The following is a 22,616-nucleotide window of genomic DNA, read 5'->3' as shown; positions in this document are numbered from 1 at the left end:
TGTGCTCATAATGATTCAGCAGAGCAGCTGAGATTATTTATAGTACGTTTTTATGCAAGTCTTAAGTATTAATGTTATTATACTGTCTTTCTGTATCATTAGTGAGTGAGAGAAAAATGTACTAAATTTTAATGAATATTTGTTTTGAATAGTACTGATATAACATTTATTTATGAAATAAAAATATTTGCTAAAAAAGATAAAAAGATATAATAGTTAAATCAAATTAATGGTTCTCGTATAAATAAATATATATGTTTATATTTAGTAAATATTCAATTGGCAGTATTCAAACAAATATTCAGTAAAATTTAGTACATTTTTCTTTTAACACATATAGAATACATGTTTTTTTTTAGTTAACGTTGAATGTGAATTTCTTCAAAAAATACTTGCGTCAAAAGCATGTAAGCGTGTATAATATTGATTACATTGCTAATGTTATTAAAAATATTTTGGTTTTTTTATATTTTTCCAAGTGTTAGTGTTAAAGCAGAATGTAATAGATCTGTTGGCACGTTGCTTAAAATTCCTCAAAATTTTTGTACTTAAAATAAGTTAAATATATATTCGGGCGTTGAAAAAAAAAGGCGGAGATGTTCAGTACAAAATGTGCAAGCAACGCGAAGAGATCTAATGTTAACAAATATTTGATTCGATACTACTAAGAATATTTAGCATTAATATAAGAGCAGAATGCAATGTAATAATACACATACATCTTTTTTCGCCGTATCTTCCGACATTTTTAAGGTGTGTATATACATATCAGGAAAGAAAAGCAGATAATAGCGAAATAAACTCTTCTTATTCTCGCCGCGCAGTAGCTACGCCGATGTAATGATCGCATCGTGCATGTGTTTTCCCCGCGCCGCATTATCATAATTATGCGAGAGGCCCGCGCGCGGCGTAACGGGTCGAGTCGAGACGGACAATCGAATTACATCGGCTGGCCGTATTGGCCCAAGTTCCTCGATGTTCGCCGTGGGAAAACGGGTGTTTCTTTGGACTGTAATTACGCCCGCATTTTCCACGGCGGCAGCGGCGGCGGACGGCGGCGCGAGGCAAGTAATTGCGCTCGTTCGTTCGCGCGGGCGTATAATAAAAGCGGTTTGAATTGCAAAAATTCACAATGGAATTGCGCCTGAAAATCCGTACGCGGGCTAAGACTAAAATTAGGGAACGTTAATTAAAGAGACCGTATCGTCTGTCCACTGATTTTGCGGTGGCGTTACTAGATCGTTGCGAAATTACATGGAACGGTTTTGCTAAAGTATCTAATTTAGCTTCGCTGTTAGATATCGAAGACGCGATGTTAATCTAATTCCTTGGGTTAAAAAACGTATTGTTATTTTTAACTTCTATGTGTATCTCAAAATTTTAACTACTTTATTTTTTATTAATTTTAAAGTAAATAATTATATATATTAACGTCATATGCACTTAATAAATAATAAGTAAATTTGAATTAAATTTATGTTTTTAAATTAAATTATTTAATTTCATTATTTTTTAGTTCAATTAATGATTTATTAAGTAAGAATAGTAATGATCTATATAAAAATAATTAAAGATAAAAATTAATTTAATATTATGAATTTAACAATGCAGATACACATCTTAAAATAATTTTGTTTTACTATACATCAAAATAGTTATTGAAACTTATTAACGAGTAATACTGCAAAAAGTCTTGACATTTCCGGTAACAGTAATTAGTTTAAGTATACATAGTTATTTTGATAATTCAAACACAATTATATTTAAATGTATATCTACCTAAATTTTAAGATACTTAATCAAAACTATTCTTTCCATAATGTTGCATCTGGAATTTGTTCATCTTTATTGTGATGTTTGATCTTGAAGATCTCTTTTACTCGCTTCGAAGTTTTTGATTTGGAAATGAAGTTGTTGCCAACTTATATACTCTTCCTTAATAGGAATTAGTACGTCGGATAAATTGAGAAATTTCTCTCAGATTGCCAGTCTTTCGATTATTATCGATCTTCATATGAGGATTTTTATGAATTTAGCCTGCGCGTTCCTTTGCAGGGCAAAAGTGCGCGTTTCGTCAAGGCTACTCTGAGCGTAAATCGCATATTATCATACTAATTGACTCGTAAATCGACACTGAATGTTCTTTTAGTGCGAGAAATTGTTTGAGTCTCCCACTCAACTTGTCCTTCAAGCAGATTTTCCTGCTGCGAACACGTGGCGAGACAATAAAAGAATATATCTCCCTTAATATCTTTCACGGAGGTTCTCCTGAGGTGTCTCAGGCATTCACTAGAGCCTTTCCTGAGGGATTCTTTTTAATTTGGTTTTATGAAGAATTTATCTCACGTCAAACACATCAGTTAGGAACCCGTTATCGAGGAATTATTTTATTGAAGTGACTTACGGCGGACCTTTCTAAAATAAAATCTACTTCTTTATATCTACTCCTTGACGTTTTGTTTGCGTGAGAAATAAACGGGGGATGTGCAAAGTACGCTCGTATCCTCGAGTACTTCGAACAAATTCTCTTTCCGTCGCAAAGCGGTGAATTCTTCCTGAGCGTTATTTCTTGGCACTTGGAATAAAATAACGAGCGCGTCAAATTTTATCGCCGCGTTCTCGCACGGCCGCGTAATATATCGATCACTTTACTTTTGCCGGCTTGTCGCCGCTAATAATAGCGTTTGGCCCACTGGCGCCGGCCGAAATAGCGCGCCATCGCGCGAGAACGCGCGCGCGCATAGGCGAATAATTTGAAAAAAACGAAACCAGCTGCCGGAAGTGCTTTCTGTATAGAACCGGATTTATTTTTTTTCTGCGGTACAGAGAGAATTTACGTAAAATGAAATCACGTCTATTTTCCGTTCCCGTTCAACTTTTCTTTTCGAGTCTCCCTTTTATATTACAACTTCCTCTTCTCTCTTTGGAGAGAAGCCATGTCTTTTATCAAAGGATTCGACTGTTTGAAACGTGCGTTGCACGGGTACAGAGAATGCGCAGCGTAACATAACGTTTAAATTTTACATTAACGTCTCTTGCGTTCATAGGAATTTATATTTCAAGTGTATGTAGGTGCTCACTTTCCAATATTTTTTAATCTGTACACGGTAAGTATATTTTGCTAAAATATTTAAAAAATTATAGATAGATCTAAAAATAATTTTGTTAGACCATAAAAATAAATTATGTAGAAATAGTTCCTTTCATATTCTTTTCATTAAATGAAACACTATAAATTCCAAGACATTAAATTGCATTAGTTTACAAGGTTTTATGCAAGAGCATGTAAAGATAGACAGGATAATTTTCGATGCTGATCCCGAATCATTGAAATATTTTCATCGGATCTAGTCTTTAAGATATAAAAAAAATTTTTTCTTAATATAACATAGTGGACATAGTGAAGTTTTATTTGAAATTAGAAAACAACAAATTAGAAATGTTGAGAGATTACTTTTTGTTCTTTATATGACTTTGAATCAATTTCACGTATTGGAGTCTAGTAGTAATTACCATGTTACCTCTCTCTCTCTCTTTCTTTCTCTCCCTCTCTCATCCTAATATCTATAATACCGTTTCTCAATTATCATCAAATCCTGATGGAAATGTTCACCTTGCTTATCATCTGTCGCATCTAGAGGCCCTATAACAGTGTCTAGTCAATTTGTCAAAACAAGAAAGAAGGGTACTGTTTCTTTATATACTTATGCTTCTCATTCTAACTTATATTACCTCACTCATTCTAAATTACTAAAGTTGACAAAATGATGGGCTATTCAAAAAACTTTGTTGTGGCTATATCCTATTATAGGCTTTCTAATCGCATCCAAATTATTCGAAAAGAAATGCTATATCTTAAAAATATGATTTCAAAACTTTGACCTGATGGAACTTTTTTAATGACAGATGCAAACTTAGCGCACGAAAATATATTTAAAAAATTGTGTCTTTCTTGTGCTAAAAATTAACCAAAATTTGTAAATTAATGTTATTGGAGATGGAAAAGATAATTTTCTCGATCAAATGCATCGATGAAGCATTGAAACAATGCGGCTTTGATCAAGCTTGCTTGTGCCGCGTTTGTAATGCAAATTTTTTGTGGTGAATGCGGGAAGTTTAAATTACAACGCGAAAAGAAAGCTACGGTCAAGTGATTCAACGGGACAATATTAATAAAGAACTTCCTGGAACTATTCACGATCGTATTGATACTGAATCGGTCGACGTAGGTCGATTAAGATAACGTGATTAACGCGCGACTAATCGCTCGACGATTATCTCATCAAGCGCGCCCAGCAGCAAATATGCAATTCACTGACGTATATCATTCTGCATCGCACGAAGGTTGCGAACATTTTTAACTCTTGTCTCTATAATCGCGAGCGGCTTGTTAGCACATTTGACGAGTTCTTAACACATTTGCGTGTTCACGATAGGTGGACGCTAAAAAACGTAGAAATATGGAGTTTTCATCGTTTTGCTGTGTACGAATGAGAGTTTTAGTTATGATTATAAATAAAGTTTATATAAGCTATTCTATAATACTTAATTGTCATATTCGTTTCAACTATAATTTTAATTGTTCTTTTAATTAGTTATTTTGAAGTCGACGTTCTCTCAGAGAATATTTAATGATAGATATAATTATAGAGCAACGTATATATATTTTTTAATAAATTGTTTTTTAAAGGAAAATTATTTTAAATTTACGCTATCCTGTCTATGCTGATATTTTTCGGCATTTTAGATATTTAATTTCCCTCCAGTGAGGCTATTTCGATCCCGTACTCTTATTTTTTTCTCTCTTCTTCCTCTATTATTTGAAATATGCGAAACAACACGTTGAGCAGCTACTGTCGACATTCTACAAGTGGCATTCCTGGACAATCAAAGACACCGATCCGAGCCATTAACATGCGGTATGACGTACTCTCCGCGATACAGAGATACGGATTCGCAATTGAAGTGACTGTAACGGATGACAAAAGCCTTTCGGGTTCTCTCGAAGGTCTCCACCACGCGCGAATGCGACTCGCATCGCAAACTCGCGAACCGCGGGGTGCATTATACCTCTTCGCGAGCGCCGGTGCAGGTATTGTGCAGCGGTGCACACCCGACACCTGTTGCCTTGGCCGTGCTCTAGGGAAAACGAGATGCCTGCTGGGAGAGAGAACGCAGAGAAAGAGAGCGAGTGAGAGGGTCGTAACGACGCGTATAAATTACGATCGCCCGTTCGGCGTGTGTTCACCCCTTTTACGAGCGCGGTGCTCCCGACTCCTCAACGTCCCCCTTGACTGATTTACCGCTGCGGTACCCGCGAATTATCTCTCTCCTTTTCGCTCTTTTTGCAATATCGCCATTCTTAGAGAGTATTTTCCGCGGCTCCGTTCGCGAAAAGGGAGGCGGCACGCTGTAATTTATAACGCGAACGATCGCGAGCGATCTCCGCGGGGCTGGACTCAGAAAGCCTGAAACTTGCAGTAAATTTGTTGAACAGGTCATATACCAATACTCTGGAATATACTAACTTATAACACGTAAAAAGCGTGCGGCGTACATAATATAATTACGGAATAAAATGCAAAATGTATTCTGCGGTGTGCGGTATTGATTGATTTTTTTTATAACCCACGATGAAAGAACGCTATTATCTTAAGAATTAAGAAGATTGGAATTCCCTTAATCAAGAATCCGAAATTATTTATTTATTATTACTGAATTATATTTATTAAAAAGAAAAAAGCAAAACAATTAAAACGGATATCTAAATGATATCTAAATGTATCAGTCAAAAAACTTTTGTTTTATCATAAATAGGTACATATTGAGAGACCAAAAAAAAAACAAAATGCACGAATATTTATTAATTAGTATATATAAAAAATTTGATTTAATTCGTGTGTTCTGACTTTATCAGGTTTGCAAATATAATAAGTACTATAAAATGTAATTTTTAGAAAAAAATCGAGACGGACAAAATAATTAAATAACTTTTAATCAATAAGAGAATTGAGCTCAACTTTTACATAGATACTCAGACGTAATAATAGAATATATATAATCTGTGAAATATTTTATATTTTTGGTAATTCTTTGAGATATTCTTAAACAATCATATAAAAAAATTACGACTAATTAAATTTTCTTATAGAATTCTACGATATCACAGATGAAGCATTTTGACAAAGAACTGGCAACGGTTATTCTGTTTGTGAATGACCAGACGACGATTTCCGACGAAAAAGTGGGCCAGTAGATCTTAATCGGTCTGCTATCTCCGAAACGTTGAACTCTCGTTAGCGCCTGGGTTATTTATGACAAGCGAATTATTTTCCCTCATTAGTCACTGTGTAACTGTCTCCACGCTTGACTTTGTCACGCGTTATATACCCGCTCTTTATAGTCGCGCCGTCGCGATCTTAGCTTGCGCTACATTCTAGCAGATTTACAACTGTCATACGCGTACGTTTTCACCGTCAGCACGGCGAAAGAGTCTCTTTCGGTCCGTGATTCTGTAGAATTGGTCCCGAAGGACTCTGCCATATTCTGTGGCGCGAATAACATTAAATCGATGAAAAGTTACATGTCTGAAGTTATGGTTCTTCAAGTATTCAAGTTGAAAAATTATCATTTCACAGCTGTTACATTATAAAATATTTATTGTATGCAATATATTATATACGTTATGTTTCAACATAATGCTATAAGTATGTATAATGATTATTTCTAAATTAATTGAATCGATTTTGAGAGAGAAAATGTAAAGTTATTTAAATTTATTTTATAATTTAAATTTTGCAAAAAACATTCTTATACATATATTAAGTATATATGTCTTAATTTTATTTTTTTATTAGATATTTTTTAATAATATTAGATATTTTCTTAGAATATTTAGTGAAGTAAAGGATTCCTTTTTTTTATGAAACGGATTTTGGAATATTTTCTAAACTAATCTTACATAGCTCACTTCATCCAAGGAACGTTTTGGGAACATTCTTTGGACGTCGTTAGAACGTCTCTTGGAAATTTTCAATATAGAATTAGCGTCTTTATTATGGAAAATCACCACGATGAGTTATAATGATTCATCGAAAATATTCATTAAAATGACATTGATATCATAAAATTAAACACGTTTTAGTATTTAAAATTATCATTTATGATAATATATTTATTTATTTGAACCACGCAGTAAAATTATACATTTAAATATATGAAGAAAAATATTCTTTGATTAGATTAGCGTTTCATTTCTCCTTGCAACGTTTTTTTTTTTCTATTTAGAGTTCCGTCGTCATCGCGAGAAGATTAAATTTAAACCGTAATACGTCTTGAAAGAACCGGATCGATGTATGCTTTTCTCTATTTGAACGCATATACGAGACATCGTCGTATGATTTCTTGTTGCAGAATATGGGTATAAAAGATGAATTCCATCAGAGGAACATTTTGGTGTGCATCGAGGAACTCTGCAAAACGTTACCACCGCCTCCAGTGGCGGTGGAGACGATGGGTTCAGCGCTCAACACGACGACGCCGACGCCCGGCGTCGTCGTCGAATCGGCCTGTTCCCTCGGAGTCAACTATCCGGGCAACAACCTGGCCAATAACGCGCACAACCTCGTGCCACACAGCTTCAGCGTGTTGGAGAAGTGCGGCAAATGCCACAAATACCTCAGGGGCCTCTTACATCAGGGCTTCCTTTGCCAAGGTACGTTTCTGACGTACGTTTATCGACGTCGACCTTTGTTAAATCTTAATCCACTGGGTATCTTTTTGAATAAATTGAACTTTACTGGTGACGTGTGAAAAAGCTCGATTGAATCACCTCGCGCATTTTAATTCTATCGATTTATTCGGTACACTACTACAATAGATATATATATATATATATATATATATATATATTATATTGCTTTATTTCTAATTAATTCTTTAGATTAATGACCGCTCTTAATGAATTGATAACATGTGTATCTTTCAAAAATTATATAGCCTGTAAAGATTTTTATATGAGAGTTGTCAAATTCCATCATCGTTAAGTATTCTAACATTCGTGTTTATTCTTGCATGACAATCGCGCTCTGAATAAAATTCTGAAACCAGTACAAGTGAACTGAAAAAAGGAAACTATGTGCGTTTTTCGCGTTGTTGATCTCGCGAATTTTCTCTGTTGCGCAGATTGCGGGCTGGTCTCTCACAGGACGTGTTCAGCGACGGGTTTACCTTCCAATTGCATATCGGTCGACTCGGACAATCGTATCAGCAGGTTTACTTCAGGTAAGTCACGTCGCTCGGATTGCCGCAGTCGCTGTTGGAAATTTTATAGCGTGGCACCGCCCATTAATCCTTCATCGTGTCTCTAATGTGTAGAACACGGAAAGACGCTGAAAAATTTAGTTGTCTCTTCAAAGGCGGGAGAAACATTGCGTCAGAAACATGATTGCTAGCATCGTAACCAGCTGCGCGTGGCAATCGTATTCGAGTTACGAAGTTGACGGCAAGGACGCCCGTCCTGGCGCCTGGTCACTCGCACCTCGTTATGATAACCTGGATCATTTCACGGAGGCTTGCACCTCATGGCTGACGGCTTTCTTCCATTGAAATCCCTCCGCGTCGCGGTCGCGTAGGAGTCGCCTCACTTGCTGGCATTTAATGATCCTTAACTGAGAATACGAGTTTCAACATGGGTTTTGCTGTTCCCACTTTGCAATGCGTTCTCCACTTCGCAAAAACTAATATCCACGGTGTGACGTTGCAAGAAAACAGCAGTCTGCAGCGTTTTAGCGGATTGAATTTATTCCGATTCGATCTTTGCGATTGTACTTCCGCAATTCTTGTCAATATTCGCATTTCCGTGAATGAAACAGTAAAGTTTCGTCCCAAGTAACGAAACAGTCTTCAAGGGAGATTCGATGTTAAGAGAGATTTTATCTTTTGTAATATTTTATACTATATATTATTTTTAAAAAGTATAAAACATACATATATCGCTTAGTAGAAAAATAACACCTCTCAAAATTAGCAATTTTTCTTTGCATTTTTAAAAATTCTGGATTAAAACGTTTAAAAATGGTATAACTTTACATGCGACATTTTTCAATAACAATGTTAACACCGATAATATTCTTTCTAAAAACTGAATAAAATATATATTCTGTAAGCAATCATTACGAACTTAAACAGAAGATGCTTTTGTTTTTTAGGAATAAATTTTAGGATGAAAATTATAAATGTACCGTTTTTCTAACAAAAAATGTATCATTTTCTTAACAAAAAATACGTTTTTACAGTATGTTGATGTATCTTATCTACTATTTAAAAAATGCTACGTTTTCAGTTGGGTTATTTTTTCATTAAACAAAAGTGATTATATATTATTTCATAGAACATTTATATACAAAGTATATTTTTGGGGAAAAAACTGAAATTTTTAGGGAAAGAATGTTATCTCTTTAAATATTTTACACTTATGAATGACATTTTATAAGTTATAGCTGTCAAGACGCCTTCTCTTATCTACCGAGTAGTTTTTTTTACCAACTATTATTATTAGTTATTCTTCATACTTGTACCGATAAACCGAGCTCTTCGAACACCGGAAATTTTCTTAAGTTACGCCGGTCGCCAGTTGGAGGTGCGTTGTGTGCCTTTGACGGCAAGATGGTTAAACGGCGCGAATACCCCCAGACGACGATAATCAGTAAAGACAACGCAGGCAAGGCTCAACGCTCGTGCCGTCAACGTGCGCCGCCAGCGATGCATTTAATTAACGCTGCACACGCCGCGGCGCGAATGACGGAATCGAATATTTGTGCATAGCAAAACCGCGAGTGCGGCGCCAGCCTTCAGGGCCATGTCACCACGTCGCTCCGCGCTGTCCCCCCGCGCGATCCCTCATTCATTTATTCTAACCGTTCCCCCGTCGCCAATTGCGTTTGTACACACTGCGCGACGGTGCATCGATCGCTCGGAATTATCGTCTCGCTGATAACGTCGTTTGTCCGCGACGCCAATTCGTGGCTGCGACGAATAACGATAAGAGAATTGATATAATTTGATGATATTAATGGACTGGGTGCATTTCCGCGACAATGGACAACTATTGGAAAGAGAATGAGAGAGTTTCGGAAGCGCTCCCCGAGTATGCAGGACGTTAATTGCGCTTTGATTTCGTTATTCACTTTACCCGGAATCTGTTGTGAGAGGAGGTCGAATCTAATAAATTCTCGTTTTAATGACTTCGGAAACCATGGCTCCTGTATAGAGAGTTGTCATATCTGAATCACAAGAAAAGGATACTTTTAAAATAAAGACGTGGTCCAGGAACGAAAAGAGGGGATATATGATTTTTCGTGCATTAAATGTAGGTATTTAATAAAATGAAACTTGAAAAACATAATTTTTATTGATAGTTATTAATATAATTTTATAAATATAAAATTTTAATTGACGATTAAAAGATTTTACGATCTTAAAAACGGTATATATGTATTCTTTAAAAGTGTAATCCTACTCTGAGGAATCACGAGAAATCTAATCCCATGCTGAGGAAAAAAACCGCTCGCAACGCGCCGCACGGTTTTCGCGCGCGCGCGCACGATTGTCGCGTCGGCTCCGGTTGATTTGTAGTAATTGGTAGCGTTTAATCGCTTATACACGCGCGGGCGAGTCGTCAGCACGACCCGGTCGAGCCACGCGCGCGTGGAGGTGCAACGATGGACAATTACGCTCCTCTGCCAAACAAAAATTCGAGTCACGTGCGGAGGCCGCGCGCGCCCGCGGTTGCGACTTCGACATTGACGATCCCGCACAAATTGCACCTGCCTCCGCGTCTGGAAAGTTGATTGAAAATGACGCGGCGATCGGCTTGAGTCTAATTGCATACACTCGATATCTCTCGCTGAGAGAAATATTTTTGGTACTTGTGACTGTAATTGCATGGTAAGATACAATATTTACGGTTAGCAGCTCTATTTTTATAGTTATCACTGTTATAACGCTAGTAATAATAATTATACAGTTCTTGTATTGAACTGGGTAATATTTATAAAAATTATAGTTATTTCGAGGACAACCTTTTATTCTGTTTGATATTGTACATTAAACGATAAAACTATGAATATACTTATTATTATTATATAACATTATAGAGTAATAACTATAAAAATGAAACTGAAAATAGTAATAATTACTATTTTACTATGCAGTTAATGTATAATCCCGAGTACTAAAAGCATTTTTTCTCAGGGCTTCAGTTGTTTTCGTAGATTCTGATTACGTTATACCGTCTTGCATTAATTTTACACTGCGGATGAATCATAACGCGTAATTTTTATAATCTTCTGGGTTTTCCTGATTCGTCAACTTGTCAAAATCCTAAATTGCTCAAATGTAGGCGAATGAAAATTCAAGCGCGAAAATCGACACCTTGTTAGCCTCACATGTTTTTTTGTTTTAACGCAATTTACTCGCATAGGATGTTTCAGATACTTCAATATTATATTTCAGTTTTCATTATTATTTTCTGTGCCAATTTACAATTCAATAAAATTTGATAACATTTCTATAAATTGTTTAGATAAAAAAATAAATGTAAATAAATCCTTTTCAATTTGTGTGAAACAATTTGCACAAATATACTCTCTAAAGCTTTTGGACTGAATTGTCGCTCTAAAGAATGAAATCTCATTCTTAAAAATCGAAAATTGAGCTACTCTTTTTCAAGACTTGATCAATTTTCACGCTTCAAAATGAGATTTTACTCCAAAAATCTTAGAGAATATAATGTATATAAATAGCACTTGTACATTTAGCGAATTTGTAAGACCATCCTGAACACCCGATGCGAGCAATGAAGGATTAATAAAACCCTGTCTCGGAAGCTGTGCAAATCGCGTCCAAAATCCGAGAGCTTCTCGTATCTCACGTATTTACCCGTACCGTTGATTTATCCGAGTACAACGGCACGATTCAGCGAGATTTCTCGTTGTTACACGCGTCAACGAGCAACATTCGAAATTCGTGACGAATGTCGAATAGCCCGGCTGTAGCCTCCGCCTTACAGCCGCGCATAAAATCCACGTGCGTGCCTACGTTCTTGTATAAATCGTGTTTTAATTCTGACTTTTTGTCCCTCCCTCCCTTCTCTTTCTTCTTCTCGGTCACTCGTCCTCCAAGAGAAGAAGAAGAAGAAGATACGGTCATGAAGAAACAAGACGTCGCCGTCGCGGTCGTAAAAATAAATTTCTTTCCTCCTCCTCCTCCTCTTGCCCCTCCTATACAATGTTCTCTCCGCTCGTTCTCTCTCTTGTCATAATGCACGCGTCTTTGATTGTACAAGTGGCGTGTGTACTCGCGCGGGTATTCGCCGGAGACAGAGAAAGCGAGAGAGAAAACGGGATCGCGTGTCTGAAAATATGATCGCACCGTATATCCTCGCGCGAAAATAAAGTCAAAGGTTCGTCAGCCGTAATAAAACGAAGAGGAGAGGAAAAAAAAAAGAAGAGAGACGGGACGATTGAAGAAAAGGGAGGCGCTAGGCGGCCGTAGGCGATAAAACAACGAGGAGCGGCTTGTCCGCTTGGGCGCGAAAATCTGCGGGAGAACCGTCGCAGGAATTCTTCTGCTTCGAGTATTTCTCGATTGCGACGTTACGCAATTTCGTCGCTTTGTCCTCGCCGAATTTCGCGGCCTCGTGGATATACAGAGAAGCGCTGCACTTGCTTCATCCAGCGATCGATCGCGTCTCGCGCGACGTGCCTCGACTGTAAAACGAGAAAGAGAGAGAGAAGATGAAGAATAAATTAAATACGATTGTACGAAGGAATGTGCCTTTGGCCGTAATTGATCACAATGTTGCATTAGAGAGACGAAGGTTTTAGCTTTTATAAATTCTCGTTTGAAAAAAGAGAGTATACCTCTCTCTCAGGCATGGCGCAGCAGAGAATTTTGAAACGCGAGACGTACCTCAGGCGCAGCGCAGCATGCCTAAGGTACCGTCTCGCGTTTCAAAATTCTCTCCACCGTAGTCGTGCCGGACGCGTGCAAAGAATTCACGGAATCGCCACGAATGTTTGTCGCATTTTGCAGTGTTCGGCCTCGCGCTGTGCTCGCAATTCGACACCGGCAGCCGTGCGGCGCCGATTCTGGTGGAGCGATGTACCCGCGCCCTCGAGGAGCAGGCGTTCGCCGACACGACGTTGGACCTCTACAAAGTTTACCACAGCAGCCCGCCTAATGAGCAGACCCTCGAGCTGCGACAGAAGCTGAACGAAGGTAAGACGGGTGCGCCATGGCCGGCCAGCAGGTCGGATCGCGCGATCACGCGTGCTATAAATAGCCGGCAGTCGTGCCACAATGTTCGGCTCGCGGGTTGCAAAAATGTCGAGGCACGCCACCAGATGCACGCTGCATTGTGGAGGAGGACTCTCCCTCCCCGTTCTGGGGAAGGGCGCCAGAAAAGCACGCTTATATTTTGCGCGACAAATCGAGATTTCAGGGGACAATGAATAAGCGAGCGGAATTTGCGAGCTCCTTTCGGACTTTAAAAGACAAAGAACCGGCTGCATTTAGCGATAAGCCCTAACATTTATACGTATATATCCTCGAAACTTCTTTTCAAGTTTCACGCAACTTTACACGGTGTATGAATCAGTTATTTTTAGAGAATGATGTTAAGAAAACTTATATATTTCCTGAGAAAGACAGAGATCGCTGTTGTCTGCATTATATCGTGCATTATACCGTGCAGATTTAACCGCTGCAACGTGTCAATTGTCTGTTTAACATCACGAAACTGCGTTCAACGAACTAACAGTTTATCGATTACTTGATATTTATTTGATTATGATTATCATTTTAATGGTTTTAAATAAATTTCTTTCGCAATTTTTTAAAAAAGATCAAACTATAAAACTTAATATAGAAGAAAAAATTGGAATGCATAATTAGATAGGAATTTTAATTGATTGCAGATAAGACTTGAAATGAGCGAAGCTTTTATTGTACAATTAGAGATGTTCTTTTCAAAATTTTTCGCGCACGGAAATTAATGATTAATATACCACTCCATTAGCTTAAAAATGACACAACTACTCTAAAAATTGAATTTTCCAAAATAGAAAAAATCTATTTTTCAACTTAACAGAAAATTTTTGACTAATCGCAAGTATAGTATTGTTAACAAGAATATATACTTATAGCGTTTTCTCTTGGCTGCACCAGTGTAGGGTGATTGCACCAGTTCATCTTTTTTCCTTTTCCCTTCTCCTGGAGAAAAAAGGAAGAAAGATGAACTAGTGCAAAAGTTCAGCTGAGTGTTGCACTGGTGCAGCCAAGAGAAAACGCTATTAGAGTATTGATCAGACTTCATTTTTTTGATATTTTCGTTTCACAATTCTTAAAAAAAAAAAACACTTTTTGATTGTGACGATTTTATTGATGTTTTTAGTTACAATGGTTTGACAATTTGTTATGAAATTAAATTAATTTACGTTTGGTAATTAATAGAGTAATGTTTACTTAACTCATTGATGGTAATAATTAAAAAATTAAATTTTTTTAATTGTATTAGTTGAAATAAAGGCGATATAATAATCCTATAATTAATTGTATTGATATGATTATTATGTCTTTTGAGTAGTTATTAATATGATTAGTATTTATTTTTTGCAATGATCTGAACACAGCAACATAATGTAATCTTTTCAGACGTCTGCAACGCGGATTTAAATCCATACACTCCCCAATGTATCGCCAGTGTATTGAAAAAGTTTCTACGTGAATTGCCAGACCCAGTGATCCCGGTGCAATGGTACGACAGGTTTCTGGATGCGTCGAGTAAGTATATATTTCCCAATTAAGTACTTTTTTTAAACCGGCTGTCACATTTTTCTTCAATTATTATATAATCCGTCGTTCGATTGCAAGTCGTACGAATCTGTTTTTGTTCCTTAGGCATGAGAAGCGATGAGCAGTGCGCGACGCGTCTCAATCAATTAGTATCGGAGCTACCGGAGCATCATCGTAGCACATTGTGCCATTTAATGGCGCATTTCTGTCGTATCTGTCAGTTGCAGCACGGAAGGGGTTACACGGAACCACCGACCATCCTCGTACAAGTGCTCTGCCATATATTTCTCAGGCCGCCCTGGGAGCGAATCATGTGAGTGCCACGTGGATCCTTTTAGTCACAAGGAAAGAATTGAGAGTAGAGCGTGGTTCACACGATCCCTTTTTTTTACTGGCGACATACTAGGGCACTACTGGCTGTAAAAAAACATTGGTATTTTCGAAGACGCTAGTAATAGATTATTTTCCATCTCGAGAATAGATTGACTACTAATTAAAAGAATGTGACTTTCTAGTTTGCTAGCATTGGGTTATTTAATTTTCTCTCGCAAAAAATACCTTGTAGATTTCAGGATATAATATCATTACATAACGATATAATACTGTCATATTTGCGATAAAAAAATTAACTGGTTTTACGACTATATTACTACTAATAGATAAGATTACTTGCCCGATAGAACACTCGTAATACTCTTTGATTACGAAGAATTTAGCACTTTGCACTGCGCAATTTTACAGCCAAGTTGTTCACAACACGGAGGCACACATACGCATAATGGAATTGCTACTATTACACGGCGATTGGAGCGAGAGGCTACCGGAGTTTGCCAGTGCCCCACAATTGCCGCCACGTAAAGTTTCGAGACCACAGTTTCCGATTTTGGATCCATTCCCGGTTCTTGAAGACGAAGCTGTAGACAGAACGGCACCTGGTGCAGATACTGGCAAGGACCAACAGTCGCATAGGTGATCTTCAAATTCGATTTTGGTCTCAATCCAAATCTTAATCTAAGTTAGAAGTTTCTAGTTCTAATTCTATCTTACACACACACACACACACACACACACACACACACACACACACACACACACACACACACACACACACACACACACACACACACTTTACACCGAAAAAATTGTATTCTTAAAAGATTAGTATATTCTTAAAATGAGAATACAGGGTGTCCCATTTTAAACGATAACCTCAAATATCTCCTGAACGATACAAACACGTGCCTACGTGAAAATTTCGTCCGCGTGGACGCCACCGTGAATATCCAGACTGAGCGTGAAAACAAATGTATGTGAGCATCATGGAAAACCGCGTGAAACGCGCGTGATAGCAACGATCCCATTCGCAAATCAAAAATATATTCTTAATTTAAGAGGAAATATTCTTATATCTGTTAAGAGGAAATATTAAGTACATCTTTCAAGAATACAATTTTTTCGGTGTAACTTTAATCTTTCTCTCTCTCTATCAGTTTAACTTTAATATTATATTTAATTCTATTTGTATCATGTATAATTAATTTTTATGATTTATAATAATTATTTATAAGATAATTCTATGGTACAAATGATTAATTGTAAATATTGCCGAAAAACTTTCAGGCCGCGCACGCTACAGGAAGCTGAATGGTATTGGGGTGAAATCACGAGGGACGATGTAAACGAGATGATGATAGACTCGCCGGATGGCACCTTCCTGGTACGCAATGCGTCTTCCAAAGGTGGCGAGTACACTCTAACGCTACGTAAAGGCGGGACCAATAAACTCATCAAAATCAGTCACCGAAACGGAAAATATGGATTTTCGGATCCTTATAACTTCCACTCGGTCATCGAGCTGGTCGACTACTATAGGAACTGTTCGCTCGCACAGTATAATTCGGTGCTGGATATTAAGTTGCTTTATCCGGTGTCACGATTTCAACAGGTATCTTCGTAGAACTTTTTACGAAATAATTGCATTATATTCATCTTTGAACTTTCTATTTTGTGTTTATCTGAAAAACAGGATGACGAGATCGCAAATACGACCGATATGACAAAAGTCGTGCAGAAATTTGTCGAGTTGGAAAAAGATATAAATGATACAATCCGGCAATATCAAAACTGTTCGGATTTGTACAGTAAAACGGCCTACGAAGTTCAGTTGAAGCGTAATGCATTGGAAGCTTTCACAGAGGCCATCAAGATGTTCGAGGAACAAATAAAGTTGCAAGAAAGATGCAAGATAGAAGCCCAACCACATGAGATTTCTACGTGAGTACTCTGTTGTTAGTGCTCTCTAAAAATACTTATATTTATAAAAAAAATAAACTTGACATTTTTTGCCTCACTGTATTGTTCCATTATGATTATATTGATGATAATTTCCGAGATCTCGTATAGCAAATAATATGAAGTAGGGAGTATTTATTATAATTAATAAGTAAAAAAATGTTACTATTTTTTTTCATAATAGTTTGACAGACAATTCGGAACTGTTGAAACGAAGACTGAAGGCCTTAGAAGATAGCAAAGAACAACTGGATGAGAGTCTGAAACAACAGATCGCCTACTATAGGACTCTTGAGAGAGAAATGTACAAGCTGAAGTCGGACATCGGATTACTTGTGCGACAAAAGGATCGCCATTCTCAGTATGTATTCTTTTATTTGACCTGTGCTGGACAAAAAAATTTTTTTTATCTTTACATCGAAAAACTGATCTAATTTATTCGAACATTGCAGATGGTTAAAGAAGAATGGGATGAAGCAAAACAAAGAGGAAGTGGACTTTGCAGTTCATTCCGATGAGAAAACGTGGCTGTATTTGCAGGGTTCTCGTCCTGATGCTGATCATATTCTAAAGGGTCGACCCGATGGTACCTTCCTTGTTCGTCGATCGAGAACGGGCCAGTACGCACTTTCTATAGTGTAAGTATCTTCTATATCTTTATACAAGTACAATTTAATTACAAATAACGCGTGAGATTATAATATAGCTAATAGCAGGAGAAACACATGAATCATTTAAAACGAAAGTTAATCCTCTTCTCAAGGTTTCCCTCGAGAATTTGAATAATCCAATTTTAAAGATCGTATTTCATTAACCGGGATGGTTTTGCGGTTTGTGCCATGTGTTATTCGAGAATCATGATGTTACAGGTGCAACGGTACAGTACAGCATTGCATAATATACGCCACTGAGCGCGGTTACGGCTTCGCCGAGCCATACAACATTCACGAGACCCTGAAACACCTAGTGCTGCACTATGCTCAGAACTCTTTGGAGGAACATAACGAGTGCCTGACTACCACTCTGGCCTATCCCGCGTTTGCGCCGCCCGCGGCGCTAGCGCAACTACAGGCCCAGCAGAAACAGCTGCAGATTCATATTCAGAATCAATTGCCGTTCGCGCGACCGCCCCATGAGAATCAGCTCGTCATGCCGCATACATAATATTGGCCTGTCGAGCGTCGCGATCAGGATCCGCTCGAGTCCGAGTACGTTTACGCACGCGCGCACACCCACACGTGAGTTCTGCTGCTACAAGCATCATTCGCCGACGCGATCGACTGTATCACGTGAGCCTTCCTTGACGAGTACGAACATGTTCCGTTGCAAGACAAAACGCTCCTTCGTTCGGAACGTTTCCTAAAATCGCGTACAATAATTATGCGTATGTTTCCCAGTGAGAGAAAATAATCTCACGCGAAATATCGTGAAAGCACGCAATGTAATATTGGTTGCTTAATCATCATCGAATGATAGGTAGGTCGTAAAATCTCCAAAAACATGGAGCATTTTGACGAAATGTATAATAGCCGTAACGATAGTAATCGTAAGAGATACTAGCGATAGAATTAGACATTATATATGCATTATCGTGATACGATAATGATCGTTTCGAAGCAGAAGTTCCCAAACGTCGCGTTGCGACATCCTGATGGAATGCAATTTATATCTAAAAAAAAATGAGAAGCAAGGAACAGATGAAATAAAATCTTGAAAGATAATTTTAGAAAAATTAAACTACTTTTTTATATTTTATCGTTGTAATAAATATTAAAATAAATATTCAATTATTGTTTGGTATGTAAAGATGATAATGTTTTGAAAATGTAAAGTTCTTAAATTTTCTTCTAAATTATCTGCATCTTTATGTTTCGTAAATGTAACAAGGGATGAGTAAACGTGGAAAAATTTGAAAGTTGACTTATATTTTCTACATGTGTGATTAATAATGATTGGACATTTCATATCCACACTTTCAACATTATTACAAGGATAAAATAAAGAGAAAATATTCAAAGAATGTTAGATTCAGAATGTTTGGGAACCTCTCGACCAACAGGACCAACAATACCAACGACGGATGTCATCTGCTCTCCTTCAGGGTTTACACGACGCGGAGAGTCAAAGATCTGCGTCGACATTACGGCAGGATGGTGACGGTACGTTTCCGTCACCATCGAAATTTTGTTCTTCGAAACAGAAAGCGTTTTTTTTTTTATCTTGACACTTGTAATTGCGCAGAATTCATCCGCTCGGAAACATCGGCATTATAAAGACATGATATCGGATCAACGACCGGGATAGCGAGGTTTGCTTCGTTCACATAGATTCCATTGTTCAGGTAATCAGGGTAGTCTCTTATAATCGTCTAACGTCTAACCCTTAATAGTCTGAATCCCCGGATTCTGATTAGCTCGTATCGAGCGGTCATTTAGTTTTAAACTTTGAGTTAGTATTTCGTTATCATTTAGCTATGTAGGATGTACCTATGTAGTTTAAATCGTACTATTTTTAGACAAGACAATTAAAGTACTACAAAAATAATTTATGAAAATGATATCTTTTTGAATTGCTATAATTATAACTGAGGAAGTCATTGATCGAATATTTATGCTACTACAAGCAGAATTTATTATGTTAATATATTTCACGAAGTGTCCACAAATGACATTTGACATAATTTTTCATATAATAAGTTAATCTAGATCACGTGCTGTTACTAATCATTATTTAATGTTTTTTGTAATGTAACGCATTTCGTTTTTTGCTATAAGGCTTGCATTTAAGTTTACAAGCTAAATTAATATCAATTATATGAATCAAGGTTTGCATAATTTTTATCGCAATCATATTGTATCTAATATGATCACTTTAGGCTTTTAAGGGTTAAACGTAGTCGTTCAGAAATCGAAAAGTGATCGCTTCCTCGTTGCTCGAAATTTCTGATCGCTTGTAAACGCCGTTCGCGATTCCAAGGACGCGGACAGCGATTCGCAAAATAAAGCGTCTTCATTTTTTTTTGCGAATTGCTGAATTATGATAGTGATATTAGAATGTAGTCGAGCAAAATTCATGTAAAATCACAAGGCGTCTTTATACCGTTTTATAGTAATCGAAAAACTGGCCGCGAAAATCCTGTGAATCCACTTTTTTTAATGAGAAGTTTAAACTGTTCCTTGGAACATTATCAAATATCATATTAACTTGTAATGTGTCTGACTGTATTTCAAGTTTTCCTCGAGTCTTAAACAGTGGACTCACTTGCTTCTCGTGGCTAAATCTTCGGGTTTGATCGTGAAGATGGACCGGATATCTCCGTCGTCCTTCCTCGATCGCGTTCCACAATGGATCGCGATGAAATTTCCTCGGTGAGAGAGAGAGAGAGAGAGCTTTTTTTATATATTAGATTTCAGACGTTATGCCAAGCAGATTTGTGAGAAAAAAGATACATATATACACACACACACACACACACACACACACACACATATACATATATGTATTATATCTATATATTATCTGTGATTTTTTTTGGATTGTCTGTAAGCAAAAGGAGAAAAGTTATCGCGTTTGTCATCTGATCGCTTTTATCCCTAATTTCTTATCTTTGTCTTTCGTTTCTTCTCTTTCTATACTCCTTCCATGAACTTTCTTTTCTGCCAAAACTTCAATGATCAATGCGTCGAGTCGATCTTTCTCGATGTCGAAACCTGTCTTGGTTCTGAACAGTCTTACAGATAGCAGCGTGAGAGAAAAGATCAGGATACAAGAATTGAAAATGTTGAATAAAGTAAAATTGCTAGCAATTTAAAAAAAAACAAGTACAAAAGAAAAACCAGTTAATAATAAATCATAACCGAACGCTAGTCTTTAATCTGAAACAATGTTTTTGTAATAATAATTAGTCTATTTATATTCTTTGTTTTTATATCAATAGAATATTAGGAGACGCGATAGTGTCTCCGGCCATGTTCAAAAAACTACTAGTTTATAATTTATCGAATATTTATTGTTATTCTATTATATTTTCTTCTTTATTATAATCGTTTCTTTGTTGCATCCTGATCTGAACTACTGAAACGAAATTAGAAGACGCATGGAGGCGTGCCTGAGAAATCTCACATTTACAGAGCGGTCGGTAAATGGCGAGAGTGTATCGGGAACGCTTCACGTTCAATGAGACTAGTAGTTCCTCAAGTTTCTCTCACGCCATAGTAAATGGAAGGCTGAGAAATGCAAATCGATCTGAACAGGTTAATCGGAAAAGTATTGACATCAGTGAGAATTAAGCTAACATGATTCATCTTTCAATCTATCCACTATATTCATAAGTAGGAATCGTTTAGATTAAAAGCGGCGTAATCAGGTTTGGAAAAATCTTGTCAAAATATTTTATTGAACATGTACGAATAAGAGATCAATTTTTTTATCATGCATCTAGTACTAAACGCGGTCGTTTGATTATTCATTATTCACGTCGAAAATTGGATAAACCATCTTTGGCACTGGATGCATTGTTAAAGAATACGGATGCAAAACATTTTGCGTCGAAATGCAATTTGCACCAATGTTAGATTGTGTAAGGTGTATGTGTAAGAATATGTAAACGTGATGTTTCTCTACGCGTTTATTTCTTCCGCAACTATGTATCTCCTATCGCGCGATAGGCGAACGAGCGAGGAAGATCGGCGAGATCGTCTCCCTTTTCTGAAGAAAAATGTAGAGCGGCGAGAGAAAAATGTCGCGCGGGAGAGAAACGTAGTCGGTGAACAAAAGGCTCTCCTTTGCTCATTTCGAATGTTTCGGATTACGTAGGTTTAGGTAGTTTAAGATTTTTTATACAGACGAAAGAAGGGGTGGTGGAAAGGAGCGGGAGAGGCATGTGGCCTGGCTCGCTATCTCGTGATTGTCCAATTTGTCGTCCGTCGTTATTTGTTTCATTCTCCTCTAGTATCTGGATGTCCTCGCGTTTCTTGTCGTGTCATTCTCCTTTTCGAGGCCTTGTTCGCTTTTTATTATTTTATACCGTTTCGTATTTTAAGCTCTTCGAAGAGCAGGATGACGACGACGTCGATCTGGTGTATTTTGGGGAACGAATTCGCGATCGTGTTCAATTTTTTGGGATTTGAATGCTCGTGATCGTCGACCATTAATTTTTGCTGTGAGGCAAATGCCATGCGTCACTGATTGAGCCTTTCGCATGATAGACAACAGTGAAACAGTAGTACCTATCGGACCGAGTTGAGGCAATTCTTCGTGATTTTTCTCGTGGGAATTAATCTTCCGGCGTAAGAGAAAGTACGGGGAAAATGAATCGATGACGTCGGACGACTCTTTTATAGTGTTAAAGACAGTTATAAAAATATTAGGACCGATGAGTATGACTCGCGATAGAATCTCTCGGTGAGACAATTAATATTACACTTATTATATTAGATTAATAATAAATAATTATAATTAACAATATT

At 37.3% G+C, this 22,616-nt stretch overlaps 1 protein-coding gene across 1 annotated transcript in view; it reads left to right on the top strand.

Annotated features, from left to right (window-relative positions):
• Pi3K21B (phosphatidylinositol 3-kinase regulatory subunit alpha) overlaps nucleotides 1–18,375 on the top strand; it is a 62,134-nt gene extending 43,759 nt beyond the window's left edge. The window contains exons 6-16 of the mRNA XM_018543303.1: nucleotides 7,414–7,714; nucleotides 8,185–8,283; nucleotides 13,096–13,281; nucleotides 14,716–14,848; nucleotides 14,969–15,169; nucleotides 15,598–15,825; nucleotides 16,477–16,801; nucleotides 16,883–17,130; nucleotides 17,333–17,509; nucleotides 17,601–17,786; nucleotides 18,018–18,375. Coding sequence (XP_018398805.1) covers nucleotides 7,414–7,714; nucleotides 8,185–8,283; nucleotides 13,096–13,281; nucleotides 14,716–14,848; nucleotides 14,969–15,169; nucleotides 15,598–15,825; nucleotides 16,477–16,801; nucleotides 16,883–17,130; nucleotides 17,333–17,509; nucleotides 17,601–17,786; nucleotides 18,018–18,312 — 2,379 coding nt within the window. The 3' untranslated portion in view covers nucleotides 18,313–18,375. The remainder of the gene's footprint in view (nucleotides 1–7,413; nucleotides 7,715–8,184; nucleotides 8,284–13,095; nucleotides 13,282–14,715; nucleotides 14,849–14,968; nucleotides 15,170–15,597; nucleotides 15,826–16,476; nucleotides 16,802–16,882; nucleotides 17,131–17,332; nucleotides 17,510–17,600; nucleotides 17,787–18,017) is intronic.
• Nucleotides 18,376–22,616: the final 4,241 nt, after the last annotated feature.

This window comes from Cyphomyrmex costatus, unplaced genomic scaffold (assembly GCF_001594065.2).
Source record: "Cyphomyrmex costatus isolate MS0001 unplaced genomic scaffold, Ccosl1.0 scaffold112, whole genome shotgun sequence".
NCBI lineage: Eukaryota > Metazoa > Arthropoda > Insecta > Hymenoptera > Formicidae > Cyphomyrmex > Cyphomyrmex costatus.
Note: the sequence above shows the minus strand (reverse complement) of the source record. Positions and strands in the feature narration are given on the sequence as shown.